This window comes from Polypterus senegalus, chromosome 4 (assembly GCF_016835505.1).
Source record: "Polypterus senegalus isolate Bchr_013 chromosome 4, ASM1683550v1, whole genome shotgun sequence".
NCBI classification, from domain to species: Eukaryota; Metazoa; Chordata; class Cladistia; order Polypteriformes; family Polypteridae; genus Polypterus; species Polypterus senegalus.
In genome coordinates this window covers 80314266-80334436 of record NC_053157.1, presented here as the reverse complement: position 1 = coordinate 80334436, position 20171 = coordinate 80314266, and the positions used below count along the sequence as shown (strand labels likewise).

General features: G+C 40.8%; 2 protein-coding genes across 2 annotated transcripts in view; one reads left to right on the top strand and one right to left on the bottom strand.

Annotated features, from left to right (window-relative positions):
* slc7a2 (solute carrier family 7 member 2) overlaps positions 1-10564 on the bottom strand; it is a 324691-nt gene extending 314127 nt beyond the window's left edge. Inside the window, exon 1 of the mRNA XM_039750935.1 lies at positions 10540-10564. The gene's annotated coding sequence lies outside the window, so the exon portion shown is untranslated. The remainder of the gene's footprint in view (positions 1-10539) is intronic.
* Positions 10565-17868: 7304 nt separating this feature from the next.
* Positions 17869-20171, top strand: part of mtmr7b (myotubularin related protein 7b) — a 60921-nt gene continuing 58618 nt past the window's right edge. The window contains exons 1-2 of the mRNA XM_039750931.1: positions 17869-18163; positions 18904-19026. Of these exons, the coding sequence (XP_039606865.1) occupies positions 18032-18163; positions 18904-19026 (255 nt within the window). The 5' untranslated portion in view covers positions 17869-18031. The remainder of the gene's footprint in view (positions 18164-18903; positions 19027-20171) is intronic.

Sequence of the window (20171 nt, the reverse complement as noted above, 5' to 3'; positions counted from 1 at the left end):
TTAGTTTCTAAATGCATTTATCGGTCTCTGACTCACATTCTAGGAATTCTGACCCACCCTATTCTGACAGAAGGAAAAGGCTGAAAAAAAAAACCTCAAAATGCCAGAAGAAAAGTAGTTCAGGTTGGTCACAGCACAGGCAAGCAAAACTTCTTTTAAATCCCAAATTTCCCTGGGACAAAAATCTGGCAAAAAGGGATTGGGAGATGAATGTTGTCAAAAGATACATACAAGGGTCAAAACTGCGAAGTGAAATGCAGTTGTCTAAACCAGAAACAAAACCCTAAATTGAAGTCAAAAGTCAGTGCTAAAAAGTTAATTACCAAGGAATGCAAAAACAAATAAATTTGCATGAAGCCTTAAGGAATTATCCACAATAACAGAGATGATGAATTGCTTGGTGCTGAACGTTTATTCCATTGCAGTGATGACATCACAAGTATTGCACATCCAGGTCATTCTGTTAGCTATATTATGCCAACCATAAAAAGAATGACAGTGTCAATGAAAGATAAAAAGCTGCCGAAGCAAGTAGTGCAAATATTTTAAATATTTTTTAATCAAAAAACGCTATTATCATTGGTTACAGGATGTTTCAAAACTCATAATGCGAATAAAAAACAAGAAAAACACAATGTTAATATAGTAAAGAGGGTCACAATGAACTCATTCTAAGCATACTCTACCATACACTAACACATCAGTTTATTGATATGGGGTGAAATTAATTTATATGCAGCTACCATAAAGTATCATCACAGCATCACAATTGATTGGAGGGTTGGACTTTAACTTTGGCTATACCAAAGTGGATATACAGTATATATACCGGTACTCCTCCACCAATTTTTTGATACATACTAACTAGGTGTATTTAAAAAGTTAGATATGCATGCAGCACACTTCTTTCTTCAGAAAAAGAAGAGCCGCTAGACCTTGTAAACCACAGCTGATATCATGCCCCTTGCAAATCATTACAATCTGACTTTGGAGGCATGACCTGATTGAAATATAACAATTATTTATTGCAAATGTCTGTCAGTCAAAGAATAATCAAGGGAAGTGGTACTTGTCTATGGAACCTACAGCTATAAAACATGGGAAGAGCATAAAATACAGGAAGAGCATAAAAACACCTTCAATGGTCATATACAAGTGGCAAACAAGAAAAAGCAAGCCTAGGTATCATGAAGGTACAAGACTAAACCAAATCCAACAACAACACAGAAAATTAAAACATTTGCAGAAAATCACTGAAGGAGCACAATTAAAGAATTTACCAAGACAGGATGTACAACTGTAGAAAGAAGAGTCTCTAGCCACCTAAATATTTAATGTACCTCCCTATTTTATTACCTTTTGTGTCACATGACAACCCACATACTGTAATTAACCCTGAATATAACAAGTCCATATATAACACAGTCCAAAGACATGCAGGTTAGGTGGATTGGCGATTCTAAATTGGCCCTAGTGTGTGCTTGGTGTGTTTGTGTGTGTCCTGCGGTGGGTTGGCACCCTGCCCGGGATTGGTTCCTGCCTTGTGCCCTGTGTTGGCTGGGATTGGCTCCAGCAGACCCCCGTGACCCTGTGTTCGGATTCAGTGGGTTGGAAAATGGATGGATGGATAACAAAGTGATAGTAGAGGCCACAGTCAATTTGTACAGAAAAGCAGTGGCTAAATGTGAATCTCCTCCCAAATTGTGACACCACCATGCTTGACAGCTGTTATGAGGTTTTCATGGTGATATGCTCTTATTTGTTTATGCCCAAGTATTGCATTGAAGGCATTGACCAAACAACTCATTGTTGTCTTGTCAGTCCTGAGGACATTGTTCCAAAAATCTTGTGATTCATTTTGATCCACCTTTGCATATCTAAATCATAGAGCAATGATTTTTAGGGGAGAGTGAGTTTTTTTTTTCTGGCTACCCTTCCATGAAAGCCATATTTATTCAATTCTTTTCTGATGTAAATGTCTTGATCAATAATACGGACTTTGTTGATGTAGGTCTGCAGATGTCATGAATGCACAAACATTTGCAACATTTTTAACTGATTTATGATTTCAAGGGGCATCATATAACCTGATCATTGGGTAAATTTGCTGATAAACAGACTATGTGGAAAATAAGGTAATTGTCTGTAAAAATCTTTTTCACATTTTGGAAAGAAACAGTAGGCATCAAATCATTTGGAAATGCAGAGTATCTAATCTAAAAGTTAAAAGCAAGAATCAAAGACTAAAAAGGAAGCAACATTTTTATACACTAACTTATCCTTAACTATTGTTAAAAAATACATGTTTTTAAAAAGAAGTGATTCCAAAACGTGTACATTATGTGCTGAGCTCCACTATCTTAAATAGTGTGTGCAGGATGACATCATAGGCCCTGCCTGTGTGCTGTAGCGTAATGGCAGTCAGTAGGTGTTGTAATCATACTAAATATGGCAGTGCTTGTTGTATAAGTATGATATCAGTGTTTTTGTTTATTTTTTTCTGAGATTAATACATTTTTTCTTGAAACCGTTTATTTTTTATGTTGAACTTAGTTTCAGATTTGTTTTTTACTTTCATTTTTCAATTAGTTTTTTTTTAATTTACCGTGACACCATTTTATTTTTACAATCATACCGCCTTATCATCATTAATGCAGCCTATGATGGACGAGTCATCTGAAAATTTCTGTAGGTGGCAACCGTGGGTATTTAGCTGGAAGTCTGTTGTGTAGAGAGTAAACAGGAAGGAAGACAGGATAGTTCCCTGAGGTGCTCTGGTATTACACACCATCATTTCTGACACACAGTCCCTCAGCCTCTCAAACCACTGCCTGTTGGTAAGGTATTTCATGATCCCAGAGACTGTGGGAGCATCAAGATTCAAAGCCTTCAGCGTTTTCCCCAGTCAATGAGGCAGAATTGGTGTTGAAAGCACTGAAAAAGTCATAGAACATTACCCTGACTGTGGTGTCAGCTTTGTCCAAGTGGGAGTAGGCTTTGTGGAGCAAGTAGATGAGAGCATCCACCATATCTAAATGTGCCTGATAGGGAAATTGCAGAGGTTCTGGAACCAAGGGTCATAGCTGTTTTAGGACCAGCCTCTCAAAGGTCCTCATGATGTATGAAGTATAAGAGCAACTGGTCTGAATTACTTGAGACCAATGTAATACTCTTTCTTTGGCATTGGGGATGTTTTCCACAACGGGGAAACCTTCTGCAAATTCGGGGAAAGAGGGAACAGTTGCTGAAGGACCACGCAGAGCTGGCTGGCACATCTTTCCAGCACCCTGGGGCTGATTATATCCAGCTCTGATGCCTTGTTTCTGCAGATTTTCCCAGTTCTCTCTTGAGTTGATCAGCAGAAACACACAATACCAGGGGTGGAGGGAGGCTGGAGACCACAGTTGTGATGTTATTGTAGGTCGCACAAGGTGCAGACGGCAGTTGGGATTCCCAAACCTCCTCAACTTGCTCATAGCGGCTAGCAGTGTTGGGGGAAGGCTGGACTGACAAGAATGAGTGTAACCTGTTGAGGAATTGGTTCAGTTCATTTGCTATGTTCTTGCTCCCTTGCTCTGCATGTTTAACACCCTGCTTGTAGCCAGTGATAGTCCTCATGCTTCCTTCATGTTGTTTTTTGTAACCTGTGTTCAAGTTTTTCTCTGTAGTGGGCTTCCCCTCGCGGAGATGCTTCTTCAACTCTGAGTGCACCCGCTTGATTTCATTTTATCTCTAGACCTGAAGGCTCTCTTCTTCAAATTCAGTAGGACATTCAGTTCTGCCTTTGTGGGGAATGTGTTATTCACAGAAAACGTGATGTAATCTGTGATACAGAGGTTCAATTCCTCAATGTCTTGGCCGTGTGACTCACAAAGCATATCGCAGTCAGTATTTTCAAAGGCATCCTTCAGAGCCTCCTTAGCCTCAGTTCTCCATACTGCACAGTCCTGCTAGTGGCTGACAGCCTCTGGGCAATGGGTTTACATGCAGGTATGAGATGTACCACATTATGATTCAATTGGCCCAAAGGTGGCAAAGCTACAGAGTTATATGCTTCTTTAACATCGGCATATAACAAGTACAGGGTCCTGTTTTCTTTTGTTGTGCAGTCCGCAAACTGGTAAAAACTGGTGAGTGTGGAGGAAAGTGAAACATGGTTAAAGTCCCCAGAAATTGTGATGAAAGTACTGGGATGGTCAATGGAGAGTTTGCTTGTAATAAGGTTGTAAGTCCACATTGAGTACCTCAACATCTGGGTTGTATACCTGTGCCTTAATTAAATTAAATGCAAAAGTAATATTTGAACTTAAATAAATAATAGTTATAAACTAGGGCACATGTCCATGACATGTATTAATAGCACCTGGCTAAAGGATATGAAAGCAGCATAAATATACATATTTTTTAACACATAGTTTCTGAATATTTGTTTATTTTCTATTAAATGAATAATGTGTTATTTGTCACCTGATTTAAATCTATCTAATACTGGACTTATCTTGACATCAAAAATAACAAAATTGAAAGAGGGTGTAATTACTTTTTTGCATTATTGCACTTAATATGTTGAATTCTGACTATTGGACCGCAGACAGTAGAATCTTTTCCTATTTTAATCTAATGGGCAATGCACACTTGGACCTGCATATCTGGTTAGTTTATTCTGGTAGTATTTGTCTTTTTTGTCATTTGTGCTATATGTACAGTTGTGCCAACGACAGTACTAAGAATAGGCTGTGGTAACATTTTTAAACACTAAGGAAAAGGTTGCACTCCTTATAATTTTCAACAAGTTCATTTCAACATGTGTGCCTCTGCATGTGAAGGTCCAAACATCTAACATTTTTTTATATCTTAAGAACTATAGGATAGCAAGTATCTACCTAACGTAGCTTGTCATTTCCTATTTAAATAACTTTTCAAAACATATTCAAGTTGGGATTTGAAGAAAAAAAGAACTACTATCTATTACATTACTTGGCAACTTATGTTTTCTCTGTAAGAAGAAAATTTTACAACTTCTGTAAAAAGTACCTTTAATCAGCTTTTCTGTGAACCCCATGTTTTAGCTGAAGAACCCACTTTTTTAATGGCAGTTGGCAATGGCATCCATCCTTCTAATTCTGCTTATTATTGTAAAACTCTGTATCCCGTTTCCTCTTCATCTCTGTTCTCTTTTCTCGTATGTTTAGTCCATATAGTTCAATTCTGGAATAAGTGTTGTTACTCTTCATCGGACATTCTTTAGTACGGTAAATTTGCACACAATATTGCAGACGAAGTCTCACAAATGAGTTGTAGTAGCTTAAGGATAACTGCTTAACTTATAATCAATGTAATTTGCTTTGTTAGCATGCAGACAGTGACCAGTCAACTACAAAAAATTCAGACCTTCATATGTAGCCTTACATTTATTTATGTTAAACGTCCTCTGTTCCATGTTTGACCAAGTCTGAATTCTGTCCTGGTCCCCCGTAATGATTTTGCTCACTCTGCACTGTCCACCATTCCACCTGTTTTAGTGTCATTTGTAACCTTTACCTGGGTATTAGTCAAATTCTTACCAAGATCATTTATATACTATGTTGCCATTAATGTTGCGACCATAAGCAAAATGTACCTTCTTCTAGTTTTATTTTTAGCCTCTCATGGGGTATATTATCAAAAACCTTTCAAAAAACAAAATAAACTATATACAGTATATGTGTCACATTGTCTTCTCTGTTTAAACCTATACTAACAGCTGACTAGTTCATTTGTTGTTCAGTCTTACATGTTAACAATTTACAAAAACTTGGTAATCCCTTTAGTACATACACTTCCTTGTTAACACAGACAGGCTGCACTTCTAAATAGAATGAGAAACATCCAGTAAACAAAAGCTCGGGGGTGTAGGGGGGCATATTGTTATTGAGAGAGGTCAGACAAAAATGGATATACAGTATTTATTAAAGTTAACAGAAAGGCTCCAAATACTCAAATAACAACTCTATATAACATATAACACTCTATCTAAATGCATAATGTGTTGTACCTTGGATGGAATGGGCTGAAGAAGCAGAAGGCCAAGCAGTATTGTACAGCAGTACAAAGCTGCACTGGAAAACTGACTACCAAATCTGTCAACAGAAAATTGGAAAAATGTCACCTGCTTTGACAAATCTCTTTTTTTTGCTGCAACTTGCTGAGGGTATTGTCAGAATTTAGCGTAAACAGCATGAATCCATGGATCAATTCTGGCTTGTATCAGTTTTAAAACTGACAGTGGTAGTGTAATTGTGTGGGGAATGTTTTCTTGGCACTCATTAGGTTTCCTAATAACAAATATGAAGATTACTTGAATATTATTGAGTAGAGGTAGGTTGCAGAAGCTACACTGGAACATCCTTCCAGAGGTTCCTGAAGACCCTTGGGATTACAGCCACAAAGCTGAGGTAGGCCCTCAAAGATCAGATGGAGGAAGCAGAAAAACTGAACTTCTGGCTCTGGCTCAAAAGAAAGGACAAAGCCTGGGGAAAACAAGGATCCTAAGGCTGTTATGGGAGACGTTCCTACTGGTGCTCCACCACCTCAAGATGTTCAGGGATTAAAGAACAAAACATCAGTCAAGGGTAGCTCCCAGCTGATGACCCTGCAGTCAGCAAGGTGGCACAGTTGGAGGTGCGTCAGGCAAAATGCCCAGCAGGTGGTCCCACCTGTGCTCTCACTTTAAAATGTCACTACAGTACAGTATATGCCAAATTCCAGTACATATGAGAAATATTTTTGGAAGCTACATAAAGGCTATCAGTTGCCATTGATGCAAATAGGGAACAAATACAATACTAATGAATAACAATAAATTAATCTGTATTAAATGTAGTGGTCCTCCTGGGATTGTGATCTAAATGGTGTCACACACCAGTGTATAGGGAGCAGCTTAAGAACCCGACGAGCAGCGCAAAATCGCAAGTCAGGGGACAACAGCAGGGTAATCTTTCTTTGTTTTTACAGGAAAGACAAGAAAACACCACAGTGAATACGGCCTGAAAGCTTAGCCAGCAGGCTGAGCCACTTCCGGGTTCCTTAATTCCCACCAGTCCCCCAATGATGACGTCACCACATCCCATATACCTCAGCGCCTCTTTTCCAAGCATTCCCCTTCCCTTCTGTTTACATTGCATAAAATGTCCGTTGTCCAATATATTCCTGTCTGTACCTGAGATTTCATGTCTGACCGCTTCAATTGCAACTCCAGTGTTTACAGTATACATGGAAAGAATCCCCAACTCTTAAAAATTGTTCCTGTGTTTTCCTTATAGTGATGTAGTTGGCAGAATAAAGTCTGAAGATGTCAGATGGACAGGAACTGAACGCAGTATTTACTACTTTCATGACCAAGCTCCAAAACGTGAAGCTGGAGCTCGCAACCACCCGGACGGAGCTTGCGGAGACCAAAACCCGGTTAACGGCAGCAGAAGCGGTAAAACCGGTGCCTGCATGGCCTCCACCACCTCCGATAGTTCCACTCACAGACTTGGATGACATTGAGTCGTATTTACTGATATTCGAGAGGACTGCCTCTTGAAATCAGTGGCAGAGGACGGACTGGGCCCACATTCTGGCACCGTACCTAAATAGGGCTGCGCAGCGGGCTTATTATGACCTACCTGAGGAGGAAGTCGCCAATTATGACCTCTTGAGGGTGAAGATATTCAAGCGCTACGGCGTGACCTCGGGCCAGCAGTTGAGGGAGTGGCAGCATTGGAAATTTGACCCTGGCAGCCCAGTGACGGCCCAGGGATTCAAGTTCTGAGGTAAGCTGGGCCACTGGCTAAGGCCAGACATCAACCAGGCACGCCAAGTCATAGAACATTTGGCCTGTGAGGGCTTAGGTAATGTCATGCCCAAATACCTTGCTCTGTTGGTCTGTTGGCATCCTTATAAGGATAGAACGGCCTTCTTGAGGTCCTTGAGTGCCACCAGGCAGTGAACTGAGCCGGGGTTTCAGAAAAGTCTGCTTGTGGCACCCAGCAGGGGCCCGTTGCTACTCCTGAACTGATGTAGATGCCCAGGTATTTAATGCTGCTCTCCTTCTCCACTTCAAGCCCTCAGATGAACAGTGGCCGGCGAGGTCTCCTCTCCTTCCTCATGTCCACTATCATCTTCTTCGTCTTGTCTGCGTTGAGGGTGAGGTTGTTGTCCTCACACCATGATGCCAGACTGTCCACCTCCCTCCTGTAGGACGTCTCATCCCCACCAGTGATGTGTCCAATCACTGCAGTGTCATCTGTGAACTTTAGGATGATGTTATCTTTGTGGAAGGAGACACAGTCGTGGGTAAACAGGGTATAGAGGATGGGGCTGAGGATGCATCCCTGTGGGGTGCCTGTGTTTGTGATAATGGTGGCTGAAATCCTATTACCAATCCTGACAGACTGGGGCCTGCCAGTAAGAAAGTCTAGGAGCCAGTCACAGAGGGTGGGGTGCAGGCCAAGTGCAGACAGTTTATGGGAGAGTTTATGGGGGATAACCGTGTTAAAGGTGGAGCTGTAGTCAACAAAGAGCATCCTAATGTAGGAATCTTTGTTCTCCAGATGGGAGAGGGAATAATGTAGTGTGGCCGCGATGGCATCTGAGGTGGGCCTGCTGGGCCGGTAATAATAATAATACATTTTATTCATATAGCGACTTTCCCATGCTCAAGGCACTTACAGAATATAAGAAAGAACGGCAGGGTATACAGTATATAGCATAGTACAAACCAAATAAATAAATAAAGAAGATTAAGAAAGTAAATTCAGAGAAAGTCTAACAGACAACAGAACTGATGGTCTAACACACACACACAGGTTACATGAGCATCTTGACAGAGAGGTAAACTGAGAGAAGGGGAATGAAGTCAAGTAGAGCTAAAAGCCTTCCTGAACAGATGAGTTTTGAGTTGTTTTTTAAAAGAATTCATGGAGTCAGCTGACCTGATTAATTTTGGTAGGTCATTCCAGAGTCTGGGCGCTATACAGCTGAAGGCCCTGTCACCCATGGAGTGTAGATTAATGTGGGGCACAACAAGATTGCCAGAATCAGAGGACCTTAGTGAGTGGGCAGGCACATAGTGATGGAGAAGGTCACTGATGTAGTTTGGCGCAAGGTTATTTAAGGCTTTGTAGGTTATTAGTAGGATTTTATATTCGATTCTGTAAGACACGGTAGGCATACTGCAGGGGGTCCAGAGTGTCTGGTATGCTGTTCTGAATGTGGGCCAGCACCACTCTCAAAAAACTTCATGATGATTGGAGTGAGTGCTACCGGCCTGTAGTCATTCAGGCAGGTGGGTGGGTATTTTTAGCAAGGGGGACAATGATCGTAGTCCTAAAGCAGGACGGAATGATGTACTGACTAAGGGAAAGATTGAAGATGGAGCAGAGAACATCATCCAGCTCGTTAGCACATGCTTTGAGAGCCCACCGAGGGATGTTGTCTGGTCCAGCTGCCTTACGGGGGTTGATCTTCCTTAGTGTTTTGTGTACCTGACCTGAAAAGACCAATGGGGGAGGGGAAGGGGGTTGTGTGGTCCAGGTGTGTGTGTGCCTCCACTCTGTGCTGTTGCTGGATGTCTCAAAGTGGGTGTAGAAAGTGCTGAGATCATCTGGCAGACTGTCTGTGGAGCTGATTGTGCTGGTGGTGGCCCTGTAGTCTGTGATGTGCTATAGGCCCTGCCACATACAGTACGTCCGGAGTCAGCAGTAGAATAGAAGCCCTCCAGCTTCTCTCTGTACTGCCTCTTGGCTGCTGTGACAGCTTTTCTTAGTCCATACTTTGCAGCTTTGTACTCTGTCTCAGTGCCTGATCTAAATGCAAGAGAGCGGGCATGCAGCATGTGGCGTACCTGAAAGTTTATCCAGGGCTTCTGGTTGGCGAACTTCCTGACTGGTATTGTGGGCACAATGTTGTCAATATAGGTGCTAATGTACCCAGTCACATACTCATAGTCCTGTATGCTGATAGAAGAGTCCTCTAGAGTGGCTGCAACCCTAAACACACAGGGTGCGCTCAGTCTCTGGGGTCTGAAGTTTAACTTGCTTAATGATAGAGTTTGTTTGTTTCTGTAGGCTGGGTACAAGAACAGTGAGATGTGGTCTGAGTGTCAAAAGTGGGGGCGGGGCGCAGCCCTGTATGCACTGCGTATGTTGCTGTAAACATGATCCAGTGAGATCTTATCACGGGTGGGAATGTTCATGTGTTGGTGGTATTTAGGAAGAATAGTCCGGAAATTGCACTGATTAAAGTCGCCAGCTGCAATAAAAACAGCATCGGGATGAGCCGTCTGTAAGGAGCTGATGATGTCATGGAGTTTACCGAGCACTGCCGCGGAGTTAGCTGGCGGGGGAATGTAAACAATGGCCAAAAACACAGCAGTGAATTTCCTCAGTAGATAATAGGGTTGTCATTTCAGCAGTGAAAACTCCCCATCTTGTGAGCAGTGCTTATAAACAGTCCGTACATCTCCACACCACGAGTTGTTAATAAACACACACATACAACCTCCTTTAGCCTTACCGGAGGCTGCGGTGAGATCTCCTTGGTGCACTGAGTGAATCTGTAGCTGAACGACGCATTCTGGGACTTTGTCCGAAAGCCAGGTCTCGGTGAAAATTAGAGCGCAGCACTCTCTTATTTCCCACTGCTCTGTAATCCTGGCTCTTAGCTCATCCAGTTTGCTTTCCAGAGGCCGCACGTTGGCTAGCAAGAGGCTGGGTAGTGGCGGTCAGCTAGCGCGGGCTTTCAGCCTAACGTGGAGCCTTCCCCTCTTGCCTCGCTTGTGTCACCTTCTCCGGAGCACTCTCTTGGGGTCAGCTTGGTCACTCGAGCTCGGTGCTACACGGTCTTCCTGGGTGTGGTTGGGGTGTTGGCCTGCAAGAGCAAACAATGAACTGTAGCTCAAATGGTATAAAACCAGTAAATTCCAGGGGACTGTGTGAGTTAGCAATGTCCAGAAATGCCTCTCTGCTGTATAATAGTAGTGTAAGGCATTTGTGCACTGTAGAGAAGGCGAAAAACAAAAACACAAAACAAAACAAAAAACGGCATGGAGTGGAGCGAGCAAACACGTCTGCCATGGAAAAGGACTCGTCAACTATTTAGTGAAACAACCAAATCACTGACCAAGCGAGCGGGTATATCACATCAATCTATTAAAGCCGTGGAAAGACAGGGAGGAAGTCCCACACTCCAGCCCGACCCTCTCCCTTTTCTCGAAAGTATCTACCCTTGAGTCCTCACTAGCGACAGGAGCTGGAGTCTGCAATCCTGTCTGTCCCAGATATGGTCAGGGAGGACCCTGGCCATACCTCGCTGATTCAGCATGACATTGTGACGGACCCCGCGGTGATCGTCAGGGAACGCCCTTACCGCCTCCCGGAAGCAAAAAGCAGAGGTAGAATTGGAATTCCAACATATGTTGAATATAGACATCATTGAGGAAAGTCACAGCCCATGGTCCAGTCCCATCGTCCTCGTATCCAAGCCCGATGGGTCACTGAGATTTTGCAATGACTTTCGATGTCTCATTCAAGTCTCCAAATTTGATGCATATCCAATGCCCCAAGTGGATGAGCTCCTTGGGGAATGTGCGTTATCTGACTACTCTTGACATGATGAAGGGATACTGGCAAATTTCCCTTAACGGTATCCACGAAAGAAAAAACAGCATTTTGTACCCCTAGCAGACACTGGCAGTACAAGGTCCTCCCATTTGGATTGCATGGGGCACCGGCAACTTTCCAGCATCTGGTAGATAGAGTACTAAAGCCCCACCATTCCTACTGTGCCACCCACTTAGATGACATCATAATTTTTTCCGACACATGGAAGGAACATGTGCTGCAGGTTTATATCATCCTCCTGACACAAGAGAGAGCCGGGCTGCGTATTAAACCTAAGAAATGTTTCTTCGAGTTGAACGAAGCTAAATATTTGGAATACCTGGTGGGAGGGGGAATGGTTAAACCACAGTGTTCAAAAGTTAAAGCCATTCTTGACTGGCCCAGTCCAATAACCAAGCGGCAGGTACAGGATTTCCTGGGTCTAGCGAGTTAATACCGCTGGTTTGTGCCTCGTTTTTTCGAGAGCTACGCCCTTGACAAATCTGACAAAGAAAAGGGCCCCTTTCAATGTGGTGTGGGATGAACTGATGGAACGTGCATTCCGTGACTTAAAGATGGCCCTCACAAAAGCACCTGTATTAAAGACTCCTGATATCTCTTTTCCTTTTATCCTCCACTAGTAAAATACCTGCGCTTCGCAGCGGAGAAGTAGTGTGTTAAAGAAGTTATGAAAAAGAAAAGGAAACATTTTAAAAATAACATAACCTGATTGTGAATGTAATTGTTTTGTGACTGTTATGAGTGTTGCTGTCATCAAGGATTTGATTATCATTAGTTCCTTCAATCAGGTTCGTATTTGGAGGACGTGTTATTTTGAAGTTACATTCTGTGTTTGTCAACCGTTGTAAAGATAACAGGTTTCATTCATCGAAGTTTTCACTACCCAAATCGCTACTCGTGAATGGAAGATGTTTAACAGGCATTCCCGGTATTAACTTGTGGATTTTCCTGCAAATATTTAGCGACAGAGTGTCTATGAACTTGTGGAATCTCTTGCGAATATTTAGGGACAGCGTCTTGTAGCGGTTATCACAAAATTTTTTATTGTGTGCCTTTAACTGTTTCTGCCACATGCTTCCTTTTAGAGATTATGTCCCAGTAATTAACAATCTGTGGGATATCTGTTTAAGAAGAATTGGGGGCAAACTATGCCTGTGGGTCCTTGCTAAACGTACCATGGTGTGACGTAAGGGGAACGGACTGTAAAAAGGCAAGGAGGCGCGTATTTTCAACGAAAAGGGAGAAGACAGAGAAGGAGCAGAAAAGTGAGAAGGAAAACTGTTTAAATAAAGAGCTAGGAAGGTGAATGGAAAGAAGCAGCCAGCGGTAAAGCAAGGAAGACTCCGTAATAAGGACGGTTGGGTGCACGTAGAAGGTGTAACAATTAGATTGTTAAGCCTTATGATAATGTTCCTGCACGGAAGGTTTAGAGAGACGCACTTGGAGAAGTATAGAATAGGGAAGCCTGTGTGACTGTTCTCTGTTCTCCTTCGACAGTTTTGTGGCTCTGCATATTTGTATACACCTCTCTAAAGTCAGTTTGTCTTCTCTTAGTAATCTTTGTTGCAAACTTGCATCACTGGTTCCGCACACAATTCGGTCACGTATAAGGGAACTTTTAATCTCTCCAAAATTGCATGTGCCTGCTAACACTCTCAGATCTGTGACGTAGTTGTCTATATTTTCTCCCCTTGCCTGATTTCTTGAAAAAAATCTGAACCTCTCTACAGTTTCGTTTATTTTCAGGTTGTAATGTTCATCAAATTTACATATCATCAAGCTCATGGTTAACTCATCAGGTCTTACATCACCGGTCAGCAAATGACACAATTCTCTGCCACTCTCTCCAATAAGATAACGGAATAATCTGACTTTAGTGTTTTCCTCTGCCTCCGGCATTGCAAGTTCTGTGTATAATCTGAACTCTTCCTTCCATGTTCTCCATGACTTCGCCAGGTCTTTATTATCGAGGATTTGTACCCTGCATCTTCTCATTAAACTTGTATCTCACGAATATCTCGTGCGATCTTGCAATGTCCACAGCTTTATTTAATTTTAGCTCAGACCGGGCACTTAAAAGTTTCTCTCGCACTTTCGCTCATCTCATCTTCGTTTGCGTAAGCACAGCCCTTCACCAGCAATTTTAACTCTGTTACAAAGTGATCAAAAGTCTCGTTTATACCCTGCGTCCTCTCAGTAAAATTGTATCTTGTGAATATCATATTCGTCGTAGGCATGACAAACGCCAGCGGCAGCGTGTCTATGAACTTAATTTAAACTTAAGGTTTACAACGTGCTTTGTTTCCGCAGTAGCTGCACTTATGAAGATGCTTTTATGTGTCACTCGCTTCATATTCTTTTGCTGCCTTCTCAATTGTGTAATGCATTTTTTGAACAGGTTTCATTCATTGAAGTGATCACTACCCAAATCGGTACTTGTGAATCTAAGATGTTTAATAGGCATTCCCGGTATTAAGTTGTGGATTTGCCTGCAAATATTTAGCGGCAGCGTGTCTATGAACGTAATTTAAACTTAAGCTTTACACCTTGCTTTCCAATTGATATGTGTACAAAGGCTTGTTCAGCGTCAGAGGGTTTCCGCAGTTGCTGCACTTATGAATATGCTAAGCACAGTCCTTCACCCGCAAATATTTACCTTATATGGGCAGGCACTCAATTACGTGGGAGGTGTGATTATGCGGGACGCAACTCCGCTTCACACGGCGACTGAGCTGCAGGCTATGGCCGTATATATGGACAAAATTAGGTTCCAGTTATGACCGTTATGCGTAGAATTTTGAAATGAAACCTGCCTAACTTTTGTAAGTAAGCTGTAAGGAATGAGCCTGCCAAATGTCAGCCTTCCACCTACACGGGAAGTTGGAGAATTAGTGATGAGTCAGTGAGTGAATGAGTGAGTGAGTCAGTCAGTGAGTGAGTCAGTCAGTGAGTCAATGAGGGCTTTGCCTTTTATTAGTATAGATACCAATGCTTCGGACACGGGTTTGGGTGCTGTGTTGAGCCAAAGCATTGATGATGCCGAACACCCCGTGATGTATCTGAGCCAGAAACTACTTGACGGGATACAAGGTATGCGGCGGTAGAATGGGAGGTACTGGAAATAAAATGGGCGGTGACCCAACTGCAGTACTACTTGCTGAGTTCACACTAGTGATGGACCATGCTGCCCTCCAGTGGATGGCTGTTCATAAGGAGTCAAACCCTTGGGTTACCAGGTGGTTTTTGGACCTGCAGTCATATAGGTTCACAGTCTTTTATCATCGGGGTGCCCTTCAGGCTAACACCGATGCTCTCTCTCGTGTTTATGACCTCTCGGTTCGGGTCATCCAACCCAAAGGGTCTGGGCTGAAGGGGGGGTCGTGTTAAGCATGAACGTTTAGGGAGCAGCTTAAGGACCCAATGAGCAGAGCGAAATCACAAGCCAGTGTACTAACCACTCTCTCTTTCTTTTAAAAGGAAAGACAAGAAAACACAACAGCCAGCAGGCCAAGCCACTTCCAGGTTACTTCATTCCCTCCGGTTCCCCAATGATAACATCACTACATCCCATGTACCTCAGCGCCTCCTTTCCCAGCATTCCCCTTCCATTTCCGTTCACACTGCATAAAATGTCCATGTTCCAATGTATTGTTTCTGTATGTGAGATTTCATGTCTGATTGCAACTCCAGTGTTTACAGTATATGGGTACAGAATCCCCAACTCTTAAACATTATTCCTGTGTTTTCTTTACAATGGTGAGGAGGAGCTTGTGTACCTCAATAATCTTTAGTGCTAGTTTGCCAGGAGCCTATTGGTAGGGCCATCCGTGTCAAACTGTGCTTAAAAAAAATTTAAAAATTAGACCTCTATGATGTTTCTTGGCAAATTTATTCAAACTGCATTTGTAGAAGGATACCTGGAGCCATTTTTGGCATCAGGCCTTGGTGTGGAGTTTGTCAAAGAGAAAGTATAATCTAGTTAGGCTCAGACATATAGCACCACCATCAGAACCCATCATGCACAAGATGAAGAGCAGGTGCTATTTGCTATTTGGGCAAAACGCATGGGTAAAGCAGATTTGCTCATACTAGATTTCAGAATAAAAGGAGCACCTGGGAAACAGAATGTACCTTTTCTAGGAGCTGCAGCAAGCGTGTGAGGTTGACAAATAACAGCTAGAGATAGTCAGGATGACCTCTACACATGGAATTAGCTCTGGAACTAGACTTCTCATTCTTGAAGAGTTTCTCTCCATCTCTGGAGTTTCCACACAGAAGACATTTTAGGTGGGTGAGGGGAATCTCACAAGACTCTGGTTGGCTACTGTATGGTTAGAGTTCCTCAATGCATTATAAAAACTTGAACTTGTTGTTTATATGTATGCACCTAACAAATATTCACAGTATTTGTCCTTTTTGAGATACTGGATTCACTGCTGAAATATTCACAGTATTTGGCCTTTTTATAAATATTGGATTCAGTGTTGAAAAGGGTATCACATCATTAGCCTATAGTATTATACTGTGGAACTCATGAGGGGAATGAGAGAGAAAATGTGAGCAGCTTGACTGGGCAGAATCTGAATCCAAATAGTGACTTGCGATTTGATTTCTGTGCTACTTATTGGCTGCTGTAAGAGGTATTGGGGTAGTACTTGGTTAGCTGGGTTAGTACTTAGGCAAGATTCTTCATAAGAAATACAGACTTCATAATAAAAACGCAAATTTAAGAAAAATCTCAATAATTGTATAACCCAAAAAACAACCATTCCACATTCTGCTTCACACAAATATACAGTAATAAACTGTCACAAATGCACAGCTTTGGGAATTTGGGTGGAAAACAGGAGTATCTTTAGAAAAATCCAAGTAGACACTGAGAGAACCTGCAAATTCCACACAGAAAATGACCAGGCATGGTTCACTCAGAACGCCAATACACAAACCAGCGGCACTTAATTCCTTCCCATTATTAATAGCATTTTAAAAATATTTCTAATAAATAAATTAAAGAAATTCATATAGTACTAATATTTGGACTAAGGAAATAAAAAATGACACTTATATTAGCATATGTTTGTATTAATTTATAAAGATCTTTTTTTTGTGGTGAACTGGTACCCCAACCAAGATTGTGGCCTTCAGTGACCGTCAAATGGATTAAATATGTTTGAAGTGTGTAGTCTGTTCTGAATAATAAAACATATTTATACTGCTCAATTAACCAGTGATTTAATTTACTTTCTCTGCAAGACTATATTTGTCTTAAGTTTTTCATTTATTTATTAAAAATGACATTCCAAAAGAGGATAAAATATTGTTTTGTTTATAGCTTCATAACGGGTGATTATTATCACATTTACAGATATAAAGACATTATGTACTGTAGCTGTTGTTATACTTTTTATCTACTGTAAAGAATCTATACATGCAAAACACAAATTGACTTAATATTTTGTGCCAAGGATGCACAGTGGCTAGCATAGGTGGCACAATTCTAGAAGGCTGAATTTAACCTCTACCCAAGCTGGCACATGAGTGGAGTTTGTTCACCCTGTACTGAAATGACCTTGTACACTGAGACTGGACATTCTTCCAATTTTCCAAATGAATGGATCTGATGTAAATCAGCAGTTCTTGTGCTGGTAAGTGAGTGAATGTTCCCTGTGGTAGACTGGCAGCCGATACAGGACTTTATCAGGCCCTGTCAATCCTAAAAATGGATTTAAAGAGATTCCATAATGAACGGATTTGGTAGTCATATTATGATATTTCATCATATGGGCCAAACTGCTTCAGAAATTGCATCAAAACTTATGCGTGGGGAAGGGAGGGTCTAGAATTTTGGAAACTCTCAACACAAACATACTGAAATCATATCTTCACCTAATAACTGCTTTACAAAATAAATGTTACTCTTCTATCAATATAGAGCAAGTGAAGTGTCCGCTTAGACCTCAGTACCATCTGCTCGCACTTTGGTTGCGTCAGGAATGTGTGAAAAGATTTTACGTACATTTTCTTCTAAAATGCTGTCGCTCAAGCTGTACAAACGAGTACTATTGAAATTTTATATAAAAACATAATTATTATTAATTCATATACTGTGAGAAAACGAGTATCGCTAAACATACAGTGGATTAAAACAGCACATAATACAAATTTTACAACCAAAAAAATTAATAATAATAATACCTTTAAAGGCGAAAAAGCGAAACGTTACCTCTCCAGACAGTCTGGCAGACTCTAGGACCCCGATGATGATGATGCTGCTGCTGCTTCACCAAGAGGCTGATGGGTGAATCCCGATTCGGAGGAAAGGAGACATGTCTGATGCACCTGCAGTGGTTTAATTCAATAACATCCTCGGCAGAGAGATGTGATTGATGCGTTATTGTTCACAAGAAGTGCTTGCTGAGCGCGGTAGAAACGTGCTACTCTGCACAGCTGGTGCCGCACCCGCTCGTCACTGGCTGGACAGCGGAGCGCTGGCCATGGAGTACATCCGGACACCCAAGGTACCCTGAAGAGCGGACTGCCATGTCTGCGCTGTTGCGTTGTATTGCATTTCGCAAGGCGTGCATCGTGGAATTTCTGGCTTTAGAGACAGTTCTTAGAAAGTGGATACTTAAATATGAATAATATTACTACTAATAATAATACTAATAATACTTACAGGTATAACTAATAATACTGTGTATTTATCCACCTGGTCTATCTATCTATCTATCTATCTATCTATCGCACAACTGAGTCAAAATAAGGCCTGGGCATTGGCATACGAAAAGTCAAGCGAGCAGGCAACACTGACAAAAATTGGATTGGCCTTGGATGACTATGAATTTATTCTGCTTTTATTCAATATGGTTACTGCTTCTTGTCACATATGACTGAATCTCCCAGCCTGATATACTGTATGTTCCTATTATAACACCTCAATAAAGGGTCAAACAGTCTTGCTATTGCTAAGAAGTCTGCTTCTCTAACCCACACTTTGACCTTTCCAATAAGCTTTAAAACTTGGTGTTTTCCTTCTCTATGTGCACTTCAAAATCAAAGAAAGAAAAAATAAATATAGATGTAATGATTTATTAAGTGAGATTATTAATAAGGGTTTTATAGTCAATTGGTTTACCTTGTTAGCAAAATTAATTCCAAATTTTTGACACCTGCCACAAAGCTCATAAATGTTATGATATTATGATGTGATATGGTAAGACTGACTGCTGTATTTTTTTTTCTTTCCTGTGGACATCAGGTGGAAAATGTCCGTTTAATTGACCGAGTTTCCACCAGAAAAGCTCCACTAGGAACTTTGTATCTCACTGCTACTCACATCATCTTTGTGGAAAATGCATCAGAAGCTCGCAAAGAAACTTGGGTATGTACTTTGGTGTTTAGAAATAAAATGACTTTATTTATATTTATTCAAATTGTTTGAAATATTTCCTTCATTCATTAAACACAACACAATCCAAGGCAACCTGTTTTTCATTTTCAATGTGATGAATTGTAAATTAAGTGAATGTTGCTACCTTTGTTAATATTAAGAAGAGTTGAGTCGTTATTTACTCTGTTTAAATGAGTAAGGTTAGAATGAAGAGGATAAAAAAGTTACTTAGTCAAAGAAAAAATGCAGTTCCCACATTTTTTGTTTTTATTTATTTTTTATTTGCTGTGTATATAAACAGTCTCAAACAACTATATAAATCATCTGAAACTAGGATGCAAGGTTACTGTAGCATGTTGTACAGAATTGATTTAAAAACACAGAAGACAATTGCGTGTAAGACATATATTTTCTGAATTAGGTGACATCAAACACTGGGTCCTAGAGGAACTGCAATTATGGCTTTTGTTCATTTATGTGAATCATTTAGACAAAAATGTAAAAATCAAGTTGGTTAAACGTATAGGTAATATTGAATGAACTGGATTAACAGATACCCCAGCATCAGCAAAAGTCCATGATTAAGAATTTTGGGAGAAAAATAAATGGCAAGACAAATTAACATTTAGAGATGAAGAAAATGAATTCCAGATATCTTAAAGCATAGTTCAGCTTTTCAAGAATACATAACACTGAATTCAGGATATTTCAGAAAATGTTTCTTTACACTTTAACTATCTGCACGCAATTTTTGAGATATCTAAAATGCATTTGAAGATGTCTCATATTTTCAGATATTTTAAAGTAACCATGTGCATTTCAAGGTATGTGAAAATGACTTTCTGTACAATTTCTAGTTTTTCAATAGTATTTCCTACATATTCAAGTTTTTTTTAAACATATAGATCAATTTAATTTTTTTTTTGTATGGCACCCTTTTATGAGTCTAAGCATAGGGTGTTTCCTTAAATTTGCAACTGTAATGTAACAGTAAATTGCTTACTTGTACATTATTAAACTCCCAGTGAAAATTTTTATTTAATATAAGTAAATAATTATAATGTAAAATCTATCTATCTATCTATCTATCTATCTATCTATCTATCTATCTATCTATCTATCTATCTATCTATCTA